Below are 19,120 nucleotides of genomic sequence, written 5' to 3'. Positions count from 1 at the left end.
GTGGTTGTTCGCCTCTCTGAGAGCCCACCAGTCAGGGGCCTTGACAGGAGGAACTGAATGCAGGTCACACCCTGACCCATTTCCATGTCAGGTCTGAGACTAGAATGGAAACTTAACCATGGTGCTCTGGAGCTTTTGGCCTGTCATCCATTTGAGCAGTAGGCACCCCTACCCCCAGGGCCCTGGTTTTTGATTCCCACCATGGTCAGCTATATGGTTCTCCCTTGAGCCCTCCTGAGATGCCATGTGTTACAGGCATTGCACACATGTGCACGGACATGTGTTGCCAGTGGCATTGGGAACACATATCGGGGAGGTGAATGCCACCTCTGCATGTTGTATATAATTCAGATACAAGAACAACTGAGTCAGTCTTAAGACAAGGGTGTTCGGAAGGTAGTAGGAGTGTAAAAGTGAATACCAGGTTTGCTCTAAAGCCCAGCAATCTGAGCTCAAATCCCAGCCATTGATTTGTAGAAGTGTGGGCAAGTTATTTGTCCTCTTTGAGGCTCAGTTTCCACATCTGGGAGATGGGGACAATATTAGTACCTGCCTCAAGGGGTTGTGTACACTAAAAAAAAAAAAAAAAATAGAGTGCGCGTAAAATGCTCAGCCTCTTCTGGCATAAGTGCTTAACAGATGGCTGGGGACCCTGGGTGGTGCAGTGGGTTAAGCGACTCTTTTTTTTTTTCTTCAAGATTTTATTTATTTATTCATGAGAGAGAGAGGCAGAGACATAGGCAGAGGGAGAACTTGATCCCAGGACCCTGGGATCACAACCTGAGCCAAAGGGAGATGCTCAATCACTGAGCCATTCCAGGTTAAGTGACTCTTGATATTGGCTCAGGTCATGATCTCAGAATCATGGGCTCGGGCCCTGTATTGGGCTTCATGCTCCACAGGGAGTCTGCTTGAGATTGTCTCTCACTGCTTCTCCCCCTGCTTGTGCGTTCTCTCTCTCTCTCTTAAAAACAAAACAAAAAAAAAGATTTACTTAAAGTACGTCATTATTGTTATGGACAGACCAGATTAGTGGTTTGAGTTGGGAAGCTGTTTGTCAGGAACTCTCATGGGGATTGAAGATGAGGGGATTTCTCCAAAGGACCTCTCTTCCTAATTTATAAGGAAGAAGGACCAGAGGGCACAGAGTGGGGTTTCAGCACCATCCCTGCTGGTGCTGAAAGAAACATTCTCAGCTGAAAGAAAATTGTGTGTGTGGGGGGTAGTGGGGGGGGGGCGGATTGGGAGGGCAGAGGCACCGAAGATGCCAACCCCGAGGGAAGAAAGGAGGGCAGAGTCGGAGCTGAGACACATGCAGTGTCGCCAGGAGTGAGTGAAACCCATGGGGAGCATGGAAGGAAGGGTTGTACGTAGCCTAGTTTGTTCAGATGCTTAATTCCTTTAAAACCAGAGATTTCTTTACTTTGCCTTCATTTTTGCTTTCCCTCTAGACTCCAGTTCTGCTTGATTTCCTTTGAGTCATAAAATCTCTTAAGGTGCTAATGGATCTCTCAGAAAATTAAATATCAGGATATGTACATACAATTTCCAATTTTAGTGGTTTCTCAAATCTTAGGTTAAACACTCTGGTTTTCAACCGTTTTCTAAATGGAACCCAAAGCTTCTGAATAGTCATTCAGATAAACTCTTTTTTAAAAAAGAAATTATTTAGGAATGCTTGGGTGGCTCAGTGGTTGAGCATCTGCCTTTGGCTCAGGTCATGATCCCAGGGTCCTGGGATCGAGTCTTACATCAGGCTCCTCGGAGGGAGCCCGCTTCTACCTCTGCCTATGTCTCTGCCTCTCTCTCTCTCTCATGAATAAATAAATAAAACCTTTAGGAAAAAATAAGGATAAATAAATTTATTTATTAGAGCGAGGAAGAGAGAGCACAAGGAAGGGGGAGGGGCTGAGGGAGAAGGAGAGAGAGAAGCCGACTCCGCACTGAGCATGGAGCCCGATGCGGGATTTGATCTTACGCCTCTGAGATCATGGCCTGAGCTGAAATCAAAAGTCAGAGACGTAACTGACTGACCCACCCAGGTGCCCCTCAGGGAAACTCTTACACATACTTCAGAACCCTGCTCAAATGTCCCATCTTCGGCAGAGCTTCCTACCCCACCCAGGTCAGTTGGGCAGCCCTTCTTGCTCTCACTGCTTCTCCCCCTGTTAGATCCCATCATGTATAAGATACTGTAATCCCTCATTTCTGGGTAGTCCTCTCTACTAGACTGAGAGCTCCTATCCATCTCTTGCACTCATTTTTCAGTCCCCGTGCTAGGAAACGTCAGCAGAATAGAGTATGAATGAAGACGATGAGTTCCCTGCCTGAATTGCACAGAAATATTTTCCACCTCCTGTGAATGGGAGGAAGAACTAGGAGGCTGTATGTGATGGGGCTCCGTGTGGGAGTCCTGCCAACATGCCCGGACCTCTGTGAGCCAGCCTGGAGGACCAGCAGCCACTTTGGCTTTCAGAAGATAAGGTGCTGTCAACACAAGTGGCATAATCAGAGGGGGGAAGGTAGCATTGGCCTCATAGATTTGCACCATCGATTAGATAAGGGAGTGTGTAATTGGCAATGTGCTGTCAAGGAAGCGTGCTTTGAAGTTTCAGGCTGATTGTGCTAGGGGATGGCTGTGTCCTCGGGGTGGCCGGGTGGCACCTGCACACTCCAGGTGCCCAGGGATAACCTACTTGATCAGGGGCAGGAAAGGGTAGCTGCTCTTTGGGACAGCAGACGGCTTGTGTTTTTCCCTAGAGGTGTCGCTGGGAAGTCCCTGGCCTCTTGCTCCTTGGGGGGCTCATCTGAATGGAGTGTCAGCCCCTACAAAAGCTCTGATCTGGCACGCCTGGGTGGCTCAGCGTTTGAGCGTCTGCCTTCAGGATCGAGTCCCACATCAGGCTCCTTGCATGGGGCCTGCTTCTCCCTCTGCCTGTGTCTCTGCCTCTCTTTCTCTCTCTCTCTGTGTCTCTCATGAATAAACAAATAAAATCTTAAAAAAAAAAAAAAAGAAAAGAAAAAGAAAAGAAAAAGAAAAAGCTCTGATCTCTGGAAAGAAATGTGGGCCCGAACTTGAGTTTGGAGAGTGGGGGCACAGCTGCCTGGAAGTGACTTAGGATCTCCTGGTTGGAAACCCGTCCTCTGCAGCACGAACCCCTCCTGAGGGCTGTGGATACTGTGGCTCATTACAGAAAACACACGCAGCAGGCTGTGGAGGGAGGGAGCCGGTTTCCTGTTTCCCCATGAGAGATCTCAGGAGGGCAGTAAAACTCCTTCTGGAATTATTTCATTTAAAAGCTTCTGACGAAGAGCAGGCACACGGTCTTGCATGTTGCTCTTTCAACTTCCAGAATTTTCCCACTGATCTCACTTCCTCCCCTCCTTCAGCTCCCTGATAGAGGTAAGGAAGGGTCCTAGGCCTCCCATTGTATGGACAAGGGAGCTCTCACTTTCTTCCCTGACAAGGGATCCTCCCTTGAAAAATTGTTTGTTCCAGCCCAAGGTGCTGTTGGGACAGACAGCATTTCCTATCTTCCCTCCTAAGTTTTTTGGTTGGCTAAAAATTAAATTGACGTAAGACAGACGTACAGGAGAAAAGCAAATTTCTTACACACGGGAGCCCCCATTAAAATATGGGACTCCCTGGCAGCCAGCTAATTGAGGCTTATGGATCGTAACCGAGCCGAGGAGAAGAGGACAGGAGTCTGGGGCTTCAAAGGGGAGAATGAAGACATTTCACAGGAAGATGAGAAAAGGCAAGTGTTTAATAGACAAATGCTTGCCAGGCCATGCAGATAAACCTTTCTGATATAAAAAGTTATCACTGCTAATAACTCTCTTCCTGGTTACAGCCCCTCTATCTGAATTCTTTCAGGCAGTTAAGGGGGAGGTAAAAAGCCTCCTCTTAGGTCTGCTGGGTCCTGATTGTCTTCAATCTCGAAATAATCCACATGCCAGGGTGGTAACATTCTGGGGCAATGTATTCCCCTCCCCTCAAGCCCCAAAAGACGAAGAAGCTTAGGCTCTTTGTGCAAAAGCATAAATGGTCTACAGTGGAGGCAGGCTCTGAAGACCTCCTCACAATGCCAGGGCAGTCCTGATGTGTTCGCTGCCACCCACCCGGAGTCACAGTGCACTGCCTTGACACATGTGGCGAGATGCCAAGGCATCCATTTCTGGGCACAGGGGCAGATCCCTCGGTGGAGATAGCCAAGCAGACGGTGATGGTATCATGGGTCAGATCACATCCCCAGGGGAAGGGGGCGGGAAGCAGCAGGGTGGCCACAGACACCATAGTCCCCAGATGCCCAGAAAGCTCCTGCTGTTCCTTTATGTCACTGTGAGCACCAGTGGGCGTCACTAAAACTCTCCCAACTGCTTGGGAAAAGGTTTGGGGCTTGGCAAAACACAAAACACCCTTTCTTTCTCAGTCATGTCATATTTTATCTCTGCTTTCCATTTTGCATGGCCTGTTTATTTGGAGTGAAATTGAATCCATATGTTTCAAGTCCTTGATTTGTCTTGATCCTCTGCAGCATGATTTCCTTTAAGATGACATGGGGTCCCAGAGATGTGGATCCTTGGCCTTAGAAGGAGGACACCACATCTTGCCACAAGAGAGTATAAGCTCCTAAGGGAGCATGTTTGGCCTTCTGGTAAAGCCCTCCCAGAAGTGAGACTCCTCTGAGGGTCTGCAGAGCGGGGACCAGGGTCATATTCTTCCCCTCGTGGTTCCCCATTAGGAAGCAGCCGTTGGCTGTTTGGGGGCAGGAAGAGAAAGGGGACTTCTGTCTCTCCCTGAGCTTTTCTCCCTGAGAAATGGAGTCTTTCAGCTCCTGTCACCCTGGTGGTATCCATTTACCTTCATATCAAAGGAACACCAGAGTCGTGTGCTTCTTAGGGAGCAGTACAAGACTTGGGCCCCACTTGTTATTTCCTTTTCAGCACAAAATAGAGAAGGACAAAAAAAAAAAAAAAAAAAAAAAAAAGGCTTTTCTCTAAAGAGGCTTTTCTAGCACTTTTTCATGGAATGGCATTGTGCTACAAGACACCTGAAAATCACAAAGATACCAAAGACCCGTGGTATTTTCTGAAGAGCCAGACCAAAGCCCAGGCTGACAGAGGCGATTTGGAAGGCAGGTATTTATGTGCTGTCTTTGGAAGAAACCCAGCATGTATTCAGTGGCATCTGACACACCCAGGATTGTTGAGGGTGTCAACCGTGTACCCAGACAACGGAAGTTCCCTTTCCACTGCATGTGATTTTAGGAGTGAGGGGATGCTCTGTGCCGCACTCATGTACTTACACACACCTGCACACACCCCGATGCACACTCACTGTGTCTGATGACTGGAAGTCTACAATTAGAATTATATTCCTTTAAGTACAAACTTTTAGCTATAATAGGAGTGAGGTCTGAGGATCTTATGTACACATGGTGTTTATCCCTGATAACATTGTATTGTGTAATTGAAATTTGCTAAGAGGGTAGAACACCTAAATGTTCTCTTGCACACACAAAAAGATCAACACGAGAGGTTAAACAGATGGTGGAAATACTTAAACAGTGCATACGTATATCAAATAACCGTGATGTATACTTTAAATATCTTGCAATTTTAGGGGCACCTGGGTGGGCTCAGTTGGTTAAGTGTCCGACTCCTGGTATCAGCTCAGGTCGTCAGGGTCATGAGATTGAGCCCTACGTCAGGCAGTGGGGAGTCTGCTTGAGATTTTCTCTCTCTCCCTCTCCCTCTGCCCCTGTCCCCTAAAATAAATGAATAAAAACTTTTTTAAAAATAAAAAAAAATCTGGGACACATGGGTGGCTCAGCAGTTGAGCGTCTCTCTTTGGCTCAGAATGTGATCCCGGGATCCAGGATCGAGTCCCCCATCGGGCTCCCCGCAGGGAGCCTGCTTCTCCCTCTGCCTGTGTCTCTGCCTCTCTCTGTGTGTCACTCATGAATAAATAAATAAAATCTTTAAATTTAAAAAAAAAAATGAAAAAATCTTAAAATTTTACACGTCAATTATATCTCAGTAAATCTGAAATAAAACAAAAATCGGAAAAACCAAATAAGCAAGCTTTGTTCTACTTTTTGTTAAGTAGAATTGTATTTCTTTGGCCTAAGCCCTTTGTTCTTGTTAAACTGCTAAGGACCTCGGAGTTTCAGGTTCTGGGCATTTTGATGGGGAGAAGCTGAGAAAGAGGACCTGAGGATTTATGGGGCTCCAGAGGGTGCTTTGCAGAAGTCCTACCAAGGGGTGGGGTCAAGGTGAGAGTGTTCAGAATAGAGAGAAAACGAATTTGCTTTATAAATCAGTGAAGGGCCTCCTAGCTCTGCATTTGGGGTTTCTTTTAAAACAGAAGTGTAATTTTGTTTTTAACAGTATGTCATAAAGCCTTTAAGAAGTTATTTTACAGGGGCGCCTGACTCAGTAGAGCATGCGACTCTTGATCTGGGGGTTGTGAGTTCAAGCCCCATGTTGGACATAAAAAATATATAAATACATATATACATACATACTTTAAAAATAAGTTACTGTACAGTTTATGATGGAGATGCCTGCTTCTTGGGAACCTGAGGGAACTGTATTCAGGCTTGGGGTGTGGGTATGGTTTTGTGTGTATGTTTGAATTGCATCTTCTGAAGAGAGTCTGTAGCTTTCATCAGAATCATAAAGAGGTCCTAAGGAATTGGAGCCAGGAGACCTAGCAATGTAGCCTGAGCCTCTGAAGCTTTCACAGTTCAGGGTCAGTGGAGCGCTCACCAGCCCGCTGGGGCACAGCACTGGGACAGGTCCACTGGCTCTTGTACCTGCCTGCCCAGCCTAGGCTTTGGAGGCACTCTCTGCCATCATGTGAATACCATCCTTCAAAGGTCTTTGTGTCTCCTCTGAGTTTATTTTAGTATAGATGCTGCCAAAGAGAGCACTCTCCTTTGAGTTTAAAAAAGAAAAGCTAAGGGACGCCTGGGTGGCTCAGTCAGTTGAGCGTCTGACTTTGACTGGGGTGATCTTGGCATCTTGGGCTCGAGCCCCGCGTAGGGCTCCCTGCTCGGTGGGGAGTCTGCTTCTCCCTCTCCTTCTGCCCCGTCTTAAAAAAAAAGAAAAGGAAAAAGAAAAAAAAGCTAACCTTTTTTTCTGACCATAAAACTAGAAACTTAGGAAATACAAGAAAACGTAGCAAAGAAAATAAAAATGAGTCATAATGCTACGAATGAATTAGCCACTGTGAACATTTTGAGGTGTTTCCTTCCAGATTTTCTCTTTTTCTTTTGTATTTTTAAGAGAGAGTTGAGATCATAGTAGGTCTATGAATAGAGCCCTTTTCACTTCACATGACATCATAATCATCTTGCCTGCCATTAGAAAGTCTTTGTTAGCATCATGCTGGACGACTTCACAATTATTCTATTATACGGCTGTACTACAGCTTACATACCCATTCTTCTATCATTGGGCATTTGCATTGTTCCTGGCTTTTTGCTTTAATAAATAATTCAGTGAGAAGCCTCCTTGGGCAACAAGCCTTGCTTACATTTTAGATTATTTCTTTATGATGGATTCCTAGAAGTCTCCTTTGCATTTTGTAGGTATCATGAGTTAAGATGTTGCTGAGAGCCATCTGGGAAGTGTGGATATTGCTAAAGAGCGCAGGCCGCGAGGTGGGGCAGGCAGCAACGTTCACTGGGTGCTGTGGGTACAGTGGAGGCTTGAGAAATGAGAGCCAGTGTCTGTTTTTGAGGACTTTATTGTGTAGTGTGTAGCCACAACATACGTAACTAGCCTAACAGAAGAGATTCTTTATCTCCGAACGTTGGGGGAGCCATGCATGAGTTTAGAAAGTGCTAGGGGGTTTCGTGTCTGTTCACGTTACATTTTCTAGTGAAGGAGCTGTCAACAGCATCTTTTCATCTTTAGAGCTGCAAAGAATTACCTATTTCATGATGGCTTCGGGGGAATGTGTGGGGATGGGAAGTAAATTAATTTTCCCTATTTTTTTCTTTTACTATTTTATAATCTTTTTATGGTAGAAAAATAAGGCTTGTGAGTGGGTGAAGCCTCGGACTTCAGCTCAGGTTGTGACCTCAGGGTCCTGGGATCCAGCCCCACCTTGGGCTCCCGGCTCAGCAGGGAATGCGCCTCTCCCTCTGCTCCCGCCCCTGCCCCCCTCATGCTCTTTCTCCCTCTTTCTCTCTCTCTTCAAATAAACAAATAAAATCTTAAAAAAAAATAGAGAGTATAATAGAAGAATAAGAAACTTTTTCTCATGTGCCATTAAGATGAACACAAGAGTGTACTAGGAAGATGACAGGTAGGGTCCTGGTTTGGGGGAACCTTGAGGTAGGGTATAGGAGAGGTCACAGCCCATACCTAGCAGGTGTGAGGCAGATTTTGGCAGCATTAGTCACCTGTCCTGGCAGTGACCTACCAATCCGTTTACATGTAAATCTGCTCCTGCCAGCATGAGCTGGTGTTACGTGAACCTAATGCCTACAGGGTCGTGTTATCAGAACATTATGTTTCGCAAGCACATGGCACATTTGGTCATACAAACCGATGTTTCCTTGTCCCTCTTCTCAACTGGTTGCTAAGAGTTAAAGGCGCTTCTTACTGATCATTCATGGTCATCAGAAAAGCCAGCCAGCTCTGCCAGTATGGACAAGGCAAGGAGATGTGGTCATTGTGTGGCTTCCAGGCCTTTCACTCAGGGCCCGAATTAAATGTGTGTGAGGAAATCGACAGCCCATTGATTGTATTTATTTTCTACAATCTGTCCTGACCATGTCTGTTTGTTCGGCTGGTTCTTCCACCGGGAAAATGAGAGCCATGTGCCAGACCGTGTCCTCATCCAGGCATCTCCACTGGACAGACACCCACAGTTGCAGGGACCTCCCCGCACCCCGCCTCCCCCCCCCCCCCCCCCCCCCCCCCGCCAAATCCTATCTCAGTCTAGCTTATTGTGCGATTTCATGGAGTTTGTCAAGTTGAATGCCTACAGTCAGGACAACTGGGATGGGATTGTATGTCTCGTTGCTCCCTTTCCTGTGGTATCTCCCTCGTCTATGGCTGGAGGGTCCCCAGTAGAGGGTCAATGTGCAGAGCATGACCAGAAAAGAGACATGTACCCTGACTCAGAAATTCTCCAACTCTTTCTACCTAGCAGCCTTCAATCTGGCTTACTAACAAAATCCATGTAATTCTATTATTATTATTATTATTATTATTATTATTATTATTATGTTCCAGTTGGCTGTCTCTACAGGTTCAGCTGAATTGTTTTCCTTCCCTGATTCTTGGCTTCTACAGAATAAATCCCTTTCTCATTCCTGTCAGTCTTCGTTCCTTTGATCCTTTGTTTTCTCTAGACCCAGAATCACTTAGTCTCCCAAAGGGCTTGAATCTACCTGTAATTTATGCATCCAGTACAGTCATCACATAAGCCTAATTGTTATTTGGCCTCAGCCGCATTGGCCAAAATCACCAAACCCCACCATGAAACAGATGGAGGTCTGGGAGGAACCAGCCACAGCTCACCCCTCAGATATAGGGAATACCCACCCACTCTTCCCGTCAAGAGCAGGGAAAACTAAGCAAACATAACTCTGACCACTGCCAGCCCTGATTCATAATGCAAAATAAACAAGCAGGATAACACTCAAAATATAATCCTTTGTTTGTGGTTGTAGAGGAGAGAGCTAAAAGCTTAGACCTTCACAGGGTATCATTAAGAAATTCTTCCTCATATTTAATCAGACTTGCTTTGGCTATGACTTAAGCTTACATATTCTGGTTCACTGAACAGAGACACCGTTCCCTTCTTTACCCATGATATTTCTAAGAATACATTTTTAAAAGAAATTATATTTAATATATATATAAAAGCTATAAAATATTTCATATGAAAGATACTTTAAAAATTTTTTTATTATATTTTTAAAGATGTTATTTATTCATGAGGGACACACAGAGACAGGCGGAGACATAGGCAGAGGGAGAAGCAGGCTCCCTGTGGGGAGCCTGATGTGGGAATTGATCCCAGATCACATCCTGAGCCAGAGGCAGACACCCAACCACTGAGCCACCCAGGCATCTGGAAATACACTTTTAATAAAACGTTTTATATGTGAAAAAAAGTGATATTGTGTAGGCCTTATGTTTTATATTTAAACTTTAATTTTATTGTTTTTTTTTTTAAGATTTTATTTATTCATGAGAGAGACACAGGCAGAGGGAGAAGCAAGCTCCATGCAGAGAGCCCGATGTGGGACCCCGGGATCACGACCTGATTCGAAGGTGGCACTAAGCCACTGAGCCACTGGGGCTGCCCTTTATCGGTATTTTAGAAGTAAAATATGTTTGTATATAAAATGTCATAGGGCAGCCCCGGTGGCTCAGTGGTTTAGCGCTGCCTTCAGCCCAAGGTGTGATCCTGGAGACCTGGGATCGAGTCCCACCTCCGGCTCCTTGCATGGAGCCTGCTTCTCTCTCTGCCTCTCTCTGTGTGTGTCTCTCATGAATAAATAAAAAATCTTTAAAAATAAAATAATAAAATAAAATAAAATAAAATAAATAAAATGTCATAGACTCATAGAAATGAAACATGAAGTGCTTTATATCCTATAATATATATAAAGGCACATAACCTATATTATAGGTTATATATATTATATATGTTTTTATAAAAATATTAAAAATAATATATTTATATATTTTATATATATAAAATTTTATATATAAATAATATATAATGTATAATATATAATATAAAAATAATATATACTTATATATTTTTATATGTATCAAATATATATAATTCTATCTATACACTCATATATAATCGATCTCTCTCCTCTCTCCTCTCTCCTCTGCCACTCCTCTCTCGTTCTCTTTTTCTCTCTCCCCTCTCTCCGTCTCATCTCCCTCCTCTCTCTGTCCTCTCCTCTCTCCTCTCCCCCTCCTCTCTCTTTGTCTCTTCTCTCTCCCTCTCTCTCCTTCTCTCTCCCCTCTCTCCTCTCCTCTCTCCTCTCTCCTCTCCCCTCCTCTCTCTTTCTCCCTTCTCTCTCCCTCTCTCCTTATCTCTGCCTCCTCTCTCCTCCCTCCTCTCCTCTCTCCTCTCCCCCTCCTCTCTTTCTCTTTTTCTCTCTCCCTCTCTCTCCTTGTCTCTCTCTCCCCTCCCTCCTCCTCTCCTCTGTCCTCTCTCTTCTGTCTTTCTCTCTCCCCTCTCTCTCCTTCTCTCTCCTCTCTCCATCTCTCCTCTCTCCTCTCCCCCTCCTTCTCTTTCTCTCTTTTCTCTCTCCCCTGTCTCTCCTCTCTCTCCCTCACTCTTCCTGTCTCCTCTTTCTCTCTCTGTCGCCTTTTCTCTCTCTCCCTCCTCTCTCCCTCTCTCTCTCTTCTCTCCTGGTCCCCTTTTCCCCCCCTCTCCCCGCCGGGGCTATGTAAATATATTAAAATGAGTTAATAAATGGAGTTGTCTTAATAGCAAAGTAATCGACCGAAGTGTTTAAAATCGAATGGGGCGCCTGGGTGGCTCAGCGGTTGAGCGTGGGGCTCAGGTGGTGACCCCGGGGTCCCGGGATCGAGCCCGCCCGCATCGCGCCCCCTGCAGGGAGCCTGCTTCTCCGTCTGCCTGTGTCTCTCTCTGCGTCTCTCATGAATAAGTACACAAAGTGTCAAATGAAATAACGGGAACGTAGGCTGTAGCATGAGTAGAAGCTGGGCCCCGAGCCTGCTGCGTGAGCAACCGGGCTGCAGGCCGGCTGTGCCCCCGCCGCGCGCCCTCACGGCTGTTTGTCCTCCCGCCCGCAGGCATCGGCAAGAACGTGATCTGCGACCGCACGGCCACGCCGCTGGACGCCTTCCGCATGATGTCGGCCGCGCACTACTACCCCAAGCTCATGAGCATCATGGGCAACGTGCTGCGCTTCCTGCCCGCCTTCGTGCGCATGAAGCAGCTCATCGAGGAGGGCTACGTGGGCGAGCTGCAGGTGTGCGAGGTGCAGGTGCACAGCGGCAGCCTGCTGGGCAAGAAGTACAACTGGAGCTGCGACGACCTGATGGGCGGCGGCGGGCTGCACTCGGTGGGCACCTACATCATCGACCTGCTCACCTTCCTCACCGGCCAGAAGGCCGTCAAGGTGCACGGGCTGCTCAAGACCTTCGTGAAGCAGACGGACCACATCAAGGGCATCCGGCAGATCACCAGCGACGACTTCTGCACCTTCCAGATGGTGCTGGAGGGCGGCGTGTGCTGCACGGTCACCCTCAACTTCAACGTGCCCGGCGACTTCAAGCAGGACGTGACGGTGGTGGGCTCGGCCGGGCGCCTGCTGGCGGCGGGCACCGACCTGTACGGGCAGCGCAACGGCGCGGCGGCGCAGGAGCTGCTGCTGCAGGACGCCACGCCCGTGAGCAACGCCCTGCTGCCCGAGAAGGCCTTCAGCGACATCCCGTCGCCCTACCTGCGCGGCACCATCAAGATGATGCAGGCCGTGCGCCAGGCCTTCCAGGACCAGGACGACCGGCGCACGTGGGACGGGCGGCCGCTGACCATGGCCGCCACCTTCGACGACTGCCTGTACGCCCTGTGCGTGGTGGACACCATCAAGAGGTCCAGCCAGACCGGCGAGTGGCAGAACATCGCCGTCATGACCGAGGAGCCCGAGCTGAGCCCCGCTTACCTCATCAGCGAGGCCATGCGCCGCAGCAGGATGTCCCTGTACTGTTAGCACCTGTCGGGGGGCGGGAGGCCTGGGCCCGGGGCCCGGAGAGGGTGGAGGCTGCTGCAGAGGCGGCCCGGGCTGTGCGGGGCGCAGAGGTGGGGGGCGGCATCCGACAATGGGTGAGGGGCACCCAGTAAGACTGCTGGCAGGGTGAGCTCAACCTCAACCTCAACGGCCACCCCCCCGGAGGGGGGCAGGATGCAGGGGGGCCTGCTGGGCGTTTGCATGAAGGGGAGGAGGCCTAGCAGCTCCTGCTGCCCGCTGCCAAGGGAAGCAGGGAGGGGTTGGTGTCTCCCCCATCTCATCCGCCCCGACCCCTCGGCCTCCTTGGCAGGCTGAGGGCCCCTGCCATGCAATGGCAAGCGGAGCGGGTGCAGGCTTTCCACCCCCTGCGCCCGCCCCTGGCAGGAGAAGGCGCCTCCTTGGATGTCCACGGAAGCCTGTTGGTCTGGGGAGAGGCGGGGGTGCAGCGGGCCGAGGAGAGAGCTCGACGTCCAGGAAGCCACTCCAGATGTCTCCAGGAGAAAGCCCTTGGTAGCGCAGTGTACAGCGATCTTGATCGATTGGTGTTGCTCATAGGAAGCGGGTGGGGGAGCGTCTTCCTAAGTGGTTCGGTGCCCTCGGCCTGGCCTGCCATGGGGTAAGGGAGTGCCAGGAATAGCAAGCGGAGCAGGGCACCAGCCTTCTGGCTGCAGACAGAGGAGGCGGAGAATAAAATAGCCCTTGGGATTTGGCAACAGTCCAAAAATTGCAAGGAGCCACCTTATGCTACTACTTCGGGTGGGGTGGCACTGAGGGCAGGGGATGGGGCACTGAAATGTCCGTTCACGTGGCTCTCCAGCAGGGTCGGGGCCCAGCAGGAGTGGGTCTGAGCACCAGTGCGCAGGCTGGGCTGGGGGCCCCAGGAAGGTGAGCCCGCCCTGGACGGGCTTTGGGCTCTGACACCTGTGTCTCCTACCAAACCGATAAAGGACTTTTAGGAGATTCACCTAGCTTTGTGGATTTAAAAGGGAAGCCTTCGGTTCCAGGCAGGGAGAATCTTTTTCTCTTTAAGAAAAAAAAAAAAAAAAAAAGTCAAGGCTCTTTTCCTTAGCTTTGACCTACCTTAGCTTTCAAGATGCTGACACCTGCAAGCTTTTGAATAGGTATTAAACAAAAGGACAACCAGGAACATAATTTTCAGTGTTTCTCATGGGGGGTTTTAAAGCCCTCGGAGGTGTATCTTCATGTAGGGCCGAGAATGTTAATGTGGGGGGGAAAAAAACCCATGGTCTTCCTTTCCTTGGTTTCTTTGTCTCTTGTCTTGTCCCTCTCTGCTTAGAGAGAGCTCTTAGTGGAGGTGGTAGCCTGCAGGCTTGGAGGGGGCAGTTCCAAAGGGAGGAATTGGAGCTACACACACGCGCACACACACGCACACTGCACACACACACCCCTAAGCGGTCGTCGGCGCTCACCACCAAGTGTCACTGCAATTCAGCCCTTTCTTGAAAGGGACACCGAGTCAAACATTTTGAAAGTGGGGGACTAACCTTTTCTTAGTCCTTCATCCCCCGTTAGCCCTTCGCCAGGGTCGGATGTGGAGACCGTGACTTGTAAGTCTCCATAGCTTTTGTTCCCAGGTCACAGAAGTCCAACAGTGGTCTTTGGCTCACAATTGAGGTTACAGAGTCCTTTCAGATGACTGGCGGTAGAACTGGAAGGGAATTTAAGGGGCCATGAGGACCTTCCCCCCCACCCCCAAGGCTCTGAGGAGTCAGAATCTGAGAATGAACAGAAGGGTCCGTTGTAGCCTCCATCCTCCTCCCTGGCTGCCCCTGGGTGCAGGGTGGGCATGTCCACAAGCACCACGGGATTGCTGGTCATTTTCTAGCACAGAGGAGGAGGGGTTGCCTTCCCAGAAAAAGTCACCCCACTTCCTGGGGGCCTTGCTGCAGCCTGGCTAGGTTAGCCAGCTGAAACTCTCCCCGGTACCTTATGGGCCCTAACGTCACGAGTTCGTGATGAGCGTGCTGCCTCTTGCAGGTGTCATTTCAAAACTAGAGATTTGGTGGAATGAATGAGTTTCAATAATAGTGTGAGCAGAGGGCCATGTGGTGGGCTGCTTTGTTTCAGGTTCTCCTAAATAGCCCCCTGGATAAATAACTTTTGTAGAAACAGTAGAAATAATTTTTTTTTTTCTATTTAGCCCACAAGGCTGTGATGAAGGACGAAGGGAAAGGAAACTAGATGACTCTGTGGGTCCCATTTTTCTAAGTTGTTTGTAATATAAGTAGGCATATTCCGGAGGTTTCGATTATATGTTTCTATGCTTAACCAAAAGATTTGGGAAGTGTTTTTTTCTTCCAAAGGCCTCTGAGTTCTGTGATAAATGTTCAGTGTCTAAAACAAAAATTGTCATTTGAGGCTAGGGTATATAGAGAGAAACTATATTCTTTAAAAGAAGCATGAGAAATATTTTAGTAAGCATACTCAAATTTTATCTACTGAAATGCATGTCGTAGGTAGATGCAGGAAGAAGAGGAAGAGAAGACCTAGGTAGTTCATTTTTTAAATGCAAGAATTCTAGGAAATTAAGATACTTCCTTAGTGCGCCTTTTGCCCCTTTACTACCACTTGCAAAGCCTTGATTGGTAGCCACAATGGGAAGCTGTGATCTCAAGCTCTCAACAAAGCCTACGGGGGCAAGGCCCAGCACCTCATGGTGTGCTGTGGGGTCTGGGTGCCACCAGGTGACTTTGACCCAGGACGAGGCCCCTCTGGTTACTGTGTTTCAAAGACCCCATGTAAGGGAGGTACCGCTGCAAGGCCTTCATATTTAGTCACTGTTGCTTGGTTTGCAGCCATCATTGTGTAGATGCTTCTGGTCTTGGAAATTTGGGCTCATGCTACTGTTTGCTCACGCTACTGGTACAGAGAGGGTGGAGGTCAGTGGTGCTTACCTGGTATTCACAAGTGTTTGGAATGATCTGGGCTTACATGGAAAGTTTGGATTCTCTTGAGTTTTCTTCTGCAGAAAGAGTCCATGACCACTGCCAGCTCTTCTATGACTTCTCCTCTCCATGGGAGAGACGTTGCAGGTACCACGCATACTCCTTACCTACCTGGTGGCAAGTATCTGTATGTCAGGTGTATCTGGACCTTCCTTCTAGGGGCAGTCTCGGCTGACTCCACTTCAAGATGAGCTTTACCCGGACCCTTTCGAGAGCCATCCAGTACTCGCTGTGTGCCCACATTTCTTGATCACCCAGTGTGTGTAGGGTATTTTAGATAAATTATCTCATTTAACCCCCAATGCCACCCTGTGGTATTGGGTATTGTTATTCCCATGATACACATGAGAAAATCGGGGTTCTTCTGGGAAGAATAACTTGCCCCAAGTCACACAGCTGTTAAGCAGAAGTGGAGTCACCCGAATCCAAAACTTTTCTTCTCCAAACCACGTTAGCCTCCCAAGAAGATAGATTTGTTCACTCCTTATTGAACCCCCCGGGGGCGGGGTGGGAGCCGCTCCTCTCATGTCCCGTGGAGCATCCGTGATTCGCAGTGCCTGGGACCGGGACCGGGACCTGCACCTGCACGGGGCTCAGCTCCCCTGCCATCCGCGCCCTCCTGTTGAGCAGGATGCCACATTTGATGTTCTGCTAGAAGGTTCCTTATAGAGCTGCAAATAGAAGCAGTCGATTCTTCTTCCCTTTCCAAAATGGAAATTGCACTCAGCGTCTTTTAAAATTGACTTTCCTAAGTTGATTTTGATTGTGATGCAGCAAACCGCAGGGTTGGGGATTTGCAGGACATCATTGGCCCGCTCTTAGAGGTGGCCTTGGATTTTGCTCTGGGTGGTCTAATACAGGAAAACATCTTCTCAGGGAGTGGGGCTTTTAAATTTCATTTGTCTGTGACACCGATTTTACCTGTGCATTGCATTCATACCTCTGCGCTCTCTCAACTCTCTTCATCTTGTCTCCTAGCCCCTAGCCCAGCTGTCGAATTTGAGCTGGGTCATAAAGCAGGTCTCGGATGGCATCGCTTTTATTCTGGTGGGTATGGAGGGAAATTTCAGCATGCTGGGGAGACATCCCAGGGAGAAAGTAGCTCCGGTTGCATCCGAAGGGACTTCTGAGCCTAGTGTCTTCACACCCTTTATTTTTCATCCCAGAGACTGATGGCGGAGGTCAACACGTTCCTTAGGGTTAGAACCAGGCCTGGAAGGTCCCATCCTGCTGTACATGGCACCTTCAGAGCTCTCAGATGGGTTAGGGAGGCAGAGAGGTGAAGTGACTTGTCTGAAGTCCCATGGCTAGTTGGTGGAGGCGTCGAGATTAGGACTCAGACCTGCTACCGGCTGTATTCCCTGAGCTCCCGCATTTTTTAGCAACTCAGTTATGTCTTGAATGTACTCAGAAGCTAGCTGGTTTTGGTGTTCCCTGGAGACTGTAATGGGAACAGTTATCTGTAGTTTGTATTGTACTTGGCAAGGACGAGGGACACACATTTAGATGCCCATCTTTGAGATTTCCTAAGGCCAGCTCTGCTTAGTGCCCCCACCCACCCACTCCTCTCCTAGATACAGATCCAGGCCTTGGCTGGCTTATGATGCCTGCCCCACCTGCTGCCTCCTTTTTTGGCCATTAAAGCTCTGAAGTCTGCAGGGCAGAGGCCAGGACACTGGGGAGCTCATTAAGAAGTTATCAGAGCCCCACATTTCAGTTTTGAGGACAGGGAGGAGGGCAGTGACAGGACAGCTGTCTGTGTCTGCAGCGTGGCGTCCTGACAGGCAGCTGGCACGCCCCACCTGGCCTGCCCTACCCTGGGCAGAGGAACAGGCTGGTGGCAGTGCTCGGAGTCTCAGGGACAGCCTGACTGAGTCAGGCTCCCAGAACTTCCCACGGGAGGGGCGAAGGCCTCCCATGCTGCTGCCATCAGAGGTGATGGGCTCAGTGGTCTCGGAGTCTGGAGGTGAGGCCAGAATCATACCTGAGTGACCACATTGGTTAGCAGTGGAAGGCGGTGGTGTACTGACCTTTCTCATCCTCGAGTCACAGTCCTTCTTTGCTGGAGCCCTGGAGGGAGCCACTGAAGCATCTCACTCTCAGTCTGGCTACTGAACTGTTGCACTACTGAATACTCCTAAATCTGTTGTACTCTTTTTCTGTTTAAACCAGCAGTGAGTAGACTCAACAAGACTGTGTCGTATGCAGTAGCTCTACGCTTAGTGCAGCATCAAAAGCTCGCCTGGGCTGGTGTGGGCAGGGCCTGCAGAATAACCATAGGTCGTGTCCTGCTGTTTCTCTCACTCCCCGTCCTGATCTGTTCTCTGCAGCCATCCTCACAAGGGCTAAGTTGTTGAATGAGCCCCATGACTTCTCCTTATAAACGCAATGACTTACCTGTGATTCTAGTCTAATCCCAGGTTCAGAAACAAAACAAAAAAAGCAAGTGACCTGACCAGCTACTTTGCTCCCCTCTTCCTCCTTCAGGCATCCAAACACGTCGAAACTTCATTGGTATTGTGCCCTGTGCCTCACCCAGGGGAGGGAGAAGTTTCTAGCAATTATGGCTTTCTTTTCGCTGCCTGGTGCTTTTACAGTACTACTTCTTTTTCTTTTTCTTTTAACCAAAATTACATTTGTTTGGTTGTCATTGTCGAGTATGTATTTATTGTGTTTTACAAACATGAGTATATATATATGTATGTATATGTATAAAACCAAACTTATATATAAAAAGTCAAGGCATGTATACTAGATATTTTAAAGAGTTATTTATCAAGGGGAAAAGATGTGTGTTATAAAGTAAACAGAGTCTATATTTTATATATAATGTAGATAGCAAAAAATAGCTTATAAATTATAGAAGGTTTTGGTTTTCTTTTTTTTATTATTATTAAAGCAAAAAAGAAAAAAAAAAGACAATGAATGCAACTGTTTTTAGTGTTTTTAAGGCCAAACCTACTGTGGGAGGTGACCTTCCCTACTGGGCCCTGAGGCCATGCAGTCTGAGCTCCAGACCCAGGAGCTGATGCCCACTGTTACCTCTGTGATGCTCAGGGGACTGTGGTTGGCATTGCTCAACCAGCTGGTGGGTGCCACCTTACATGTGGCCTTTTGCTGTCCTCCCCAATTTGCATTGGTGGGATAAAGAAATGGAAGCAGCAAATAAAGATTGAAGAGAAGATACAATTCCAGCTGTTTTCCTGTTTATTAGAGCCAGGTGCTCTAGCTCATGAGTTAGGTACCTGACCAGTCTGTGGGATCCAAAGCAAGAATGGGGGTGAGAATGATGGTGGTGCATCTGATGTGTGTGTGTGTGTGTGTGTGTGTGTGTGTGTGTGGTATAGAGGGAGGCTGTCCATGTGTCAGCATGCATGGAACTAAACAGTGGGAATCAACTGT

General features: G+C 48.3%; 1 protein-coding gene across 2 annotated transcripts in view; it reads left to right on the top strand.

Moving 5' to 3' along the window:
- GFOD1 (glucose-fructose oxidoreductase domain containing 1) overlaps positions 1–18,907 on the top strand; it is a 113,797-nt gene extending 94,890 nt beyond the window's left edge. For both annotated transcript variants that reach the window (XM_038584197.1, XM_038584196.1), the window contains exon 2: positions 11,815–18,907. In XM_038584197.1, the coding sequence (XP_038440125.1) occupies positions 11,871–12,734 (864 nt within the window). In that variant the 5' untranslated portion in view covers positions 11,815–11,870 and the 3' untranslated portion in view covers positions 12,735–18,907. The remainder of the gene's footprint in view (positions 1–11,814) is intronic.
- Positions 18,908–19,120: the final 213 nt, after the last annotated feature.

Source organism: Canis lupus, chromosome 35 (genome assembly GCF_011100685.1).
Source record: "Canis lupus familiaris isolate Mischka breed German Shepherd chromosome 35, alternate assembly UU_Cfam_GSD_1.0, whole genome shotgun sequence".
NCBI lineage: Eukaryota > Metazoa > Chordata > Mammalia > Carnivora > Canidae > Canis > Canis lupus.
The sequence above is the reverse complement of the archived record's forward strand: the minus strand, read 5'-3'. Positions and strand labels throughout refer to the sequence as shown.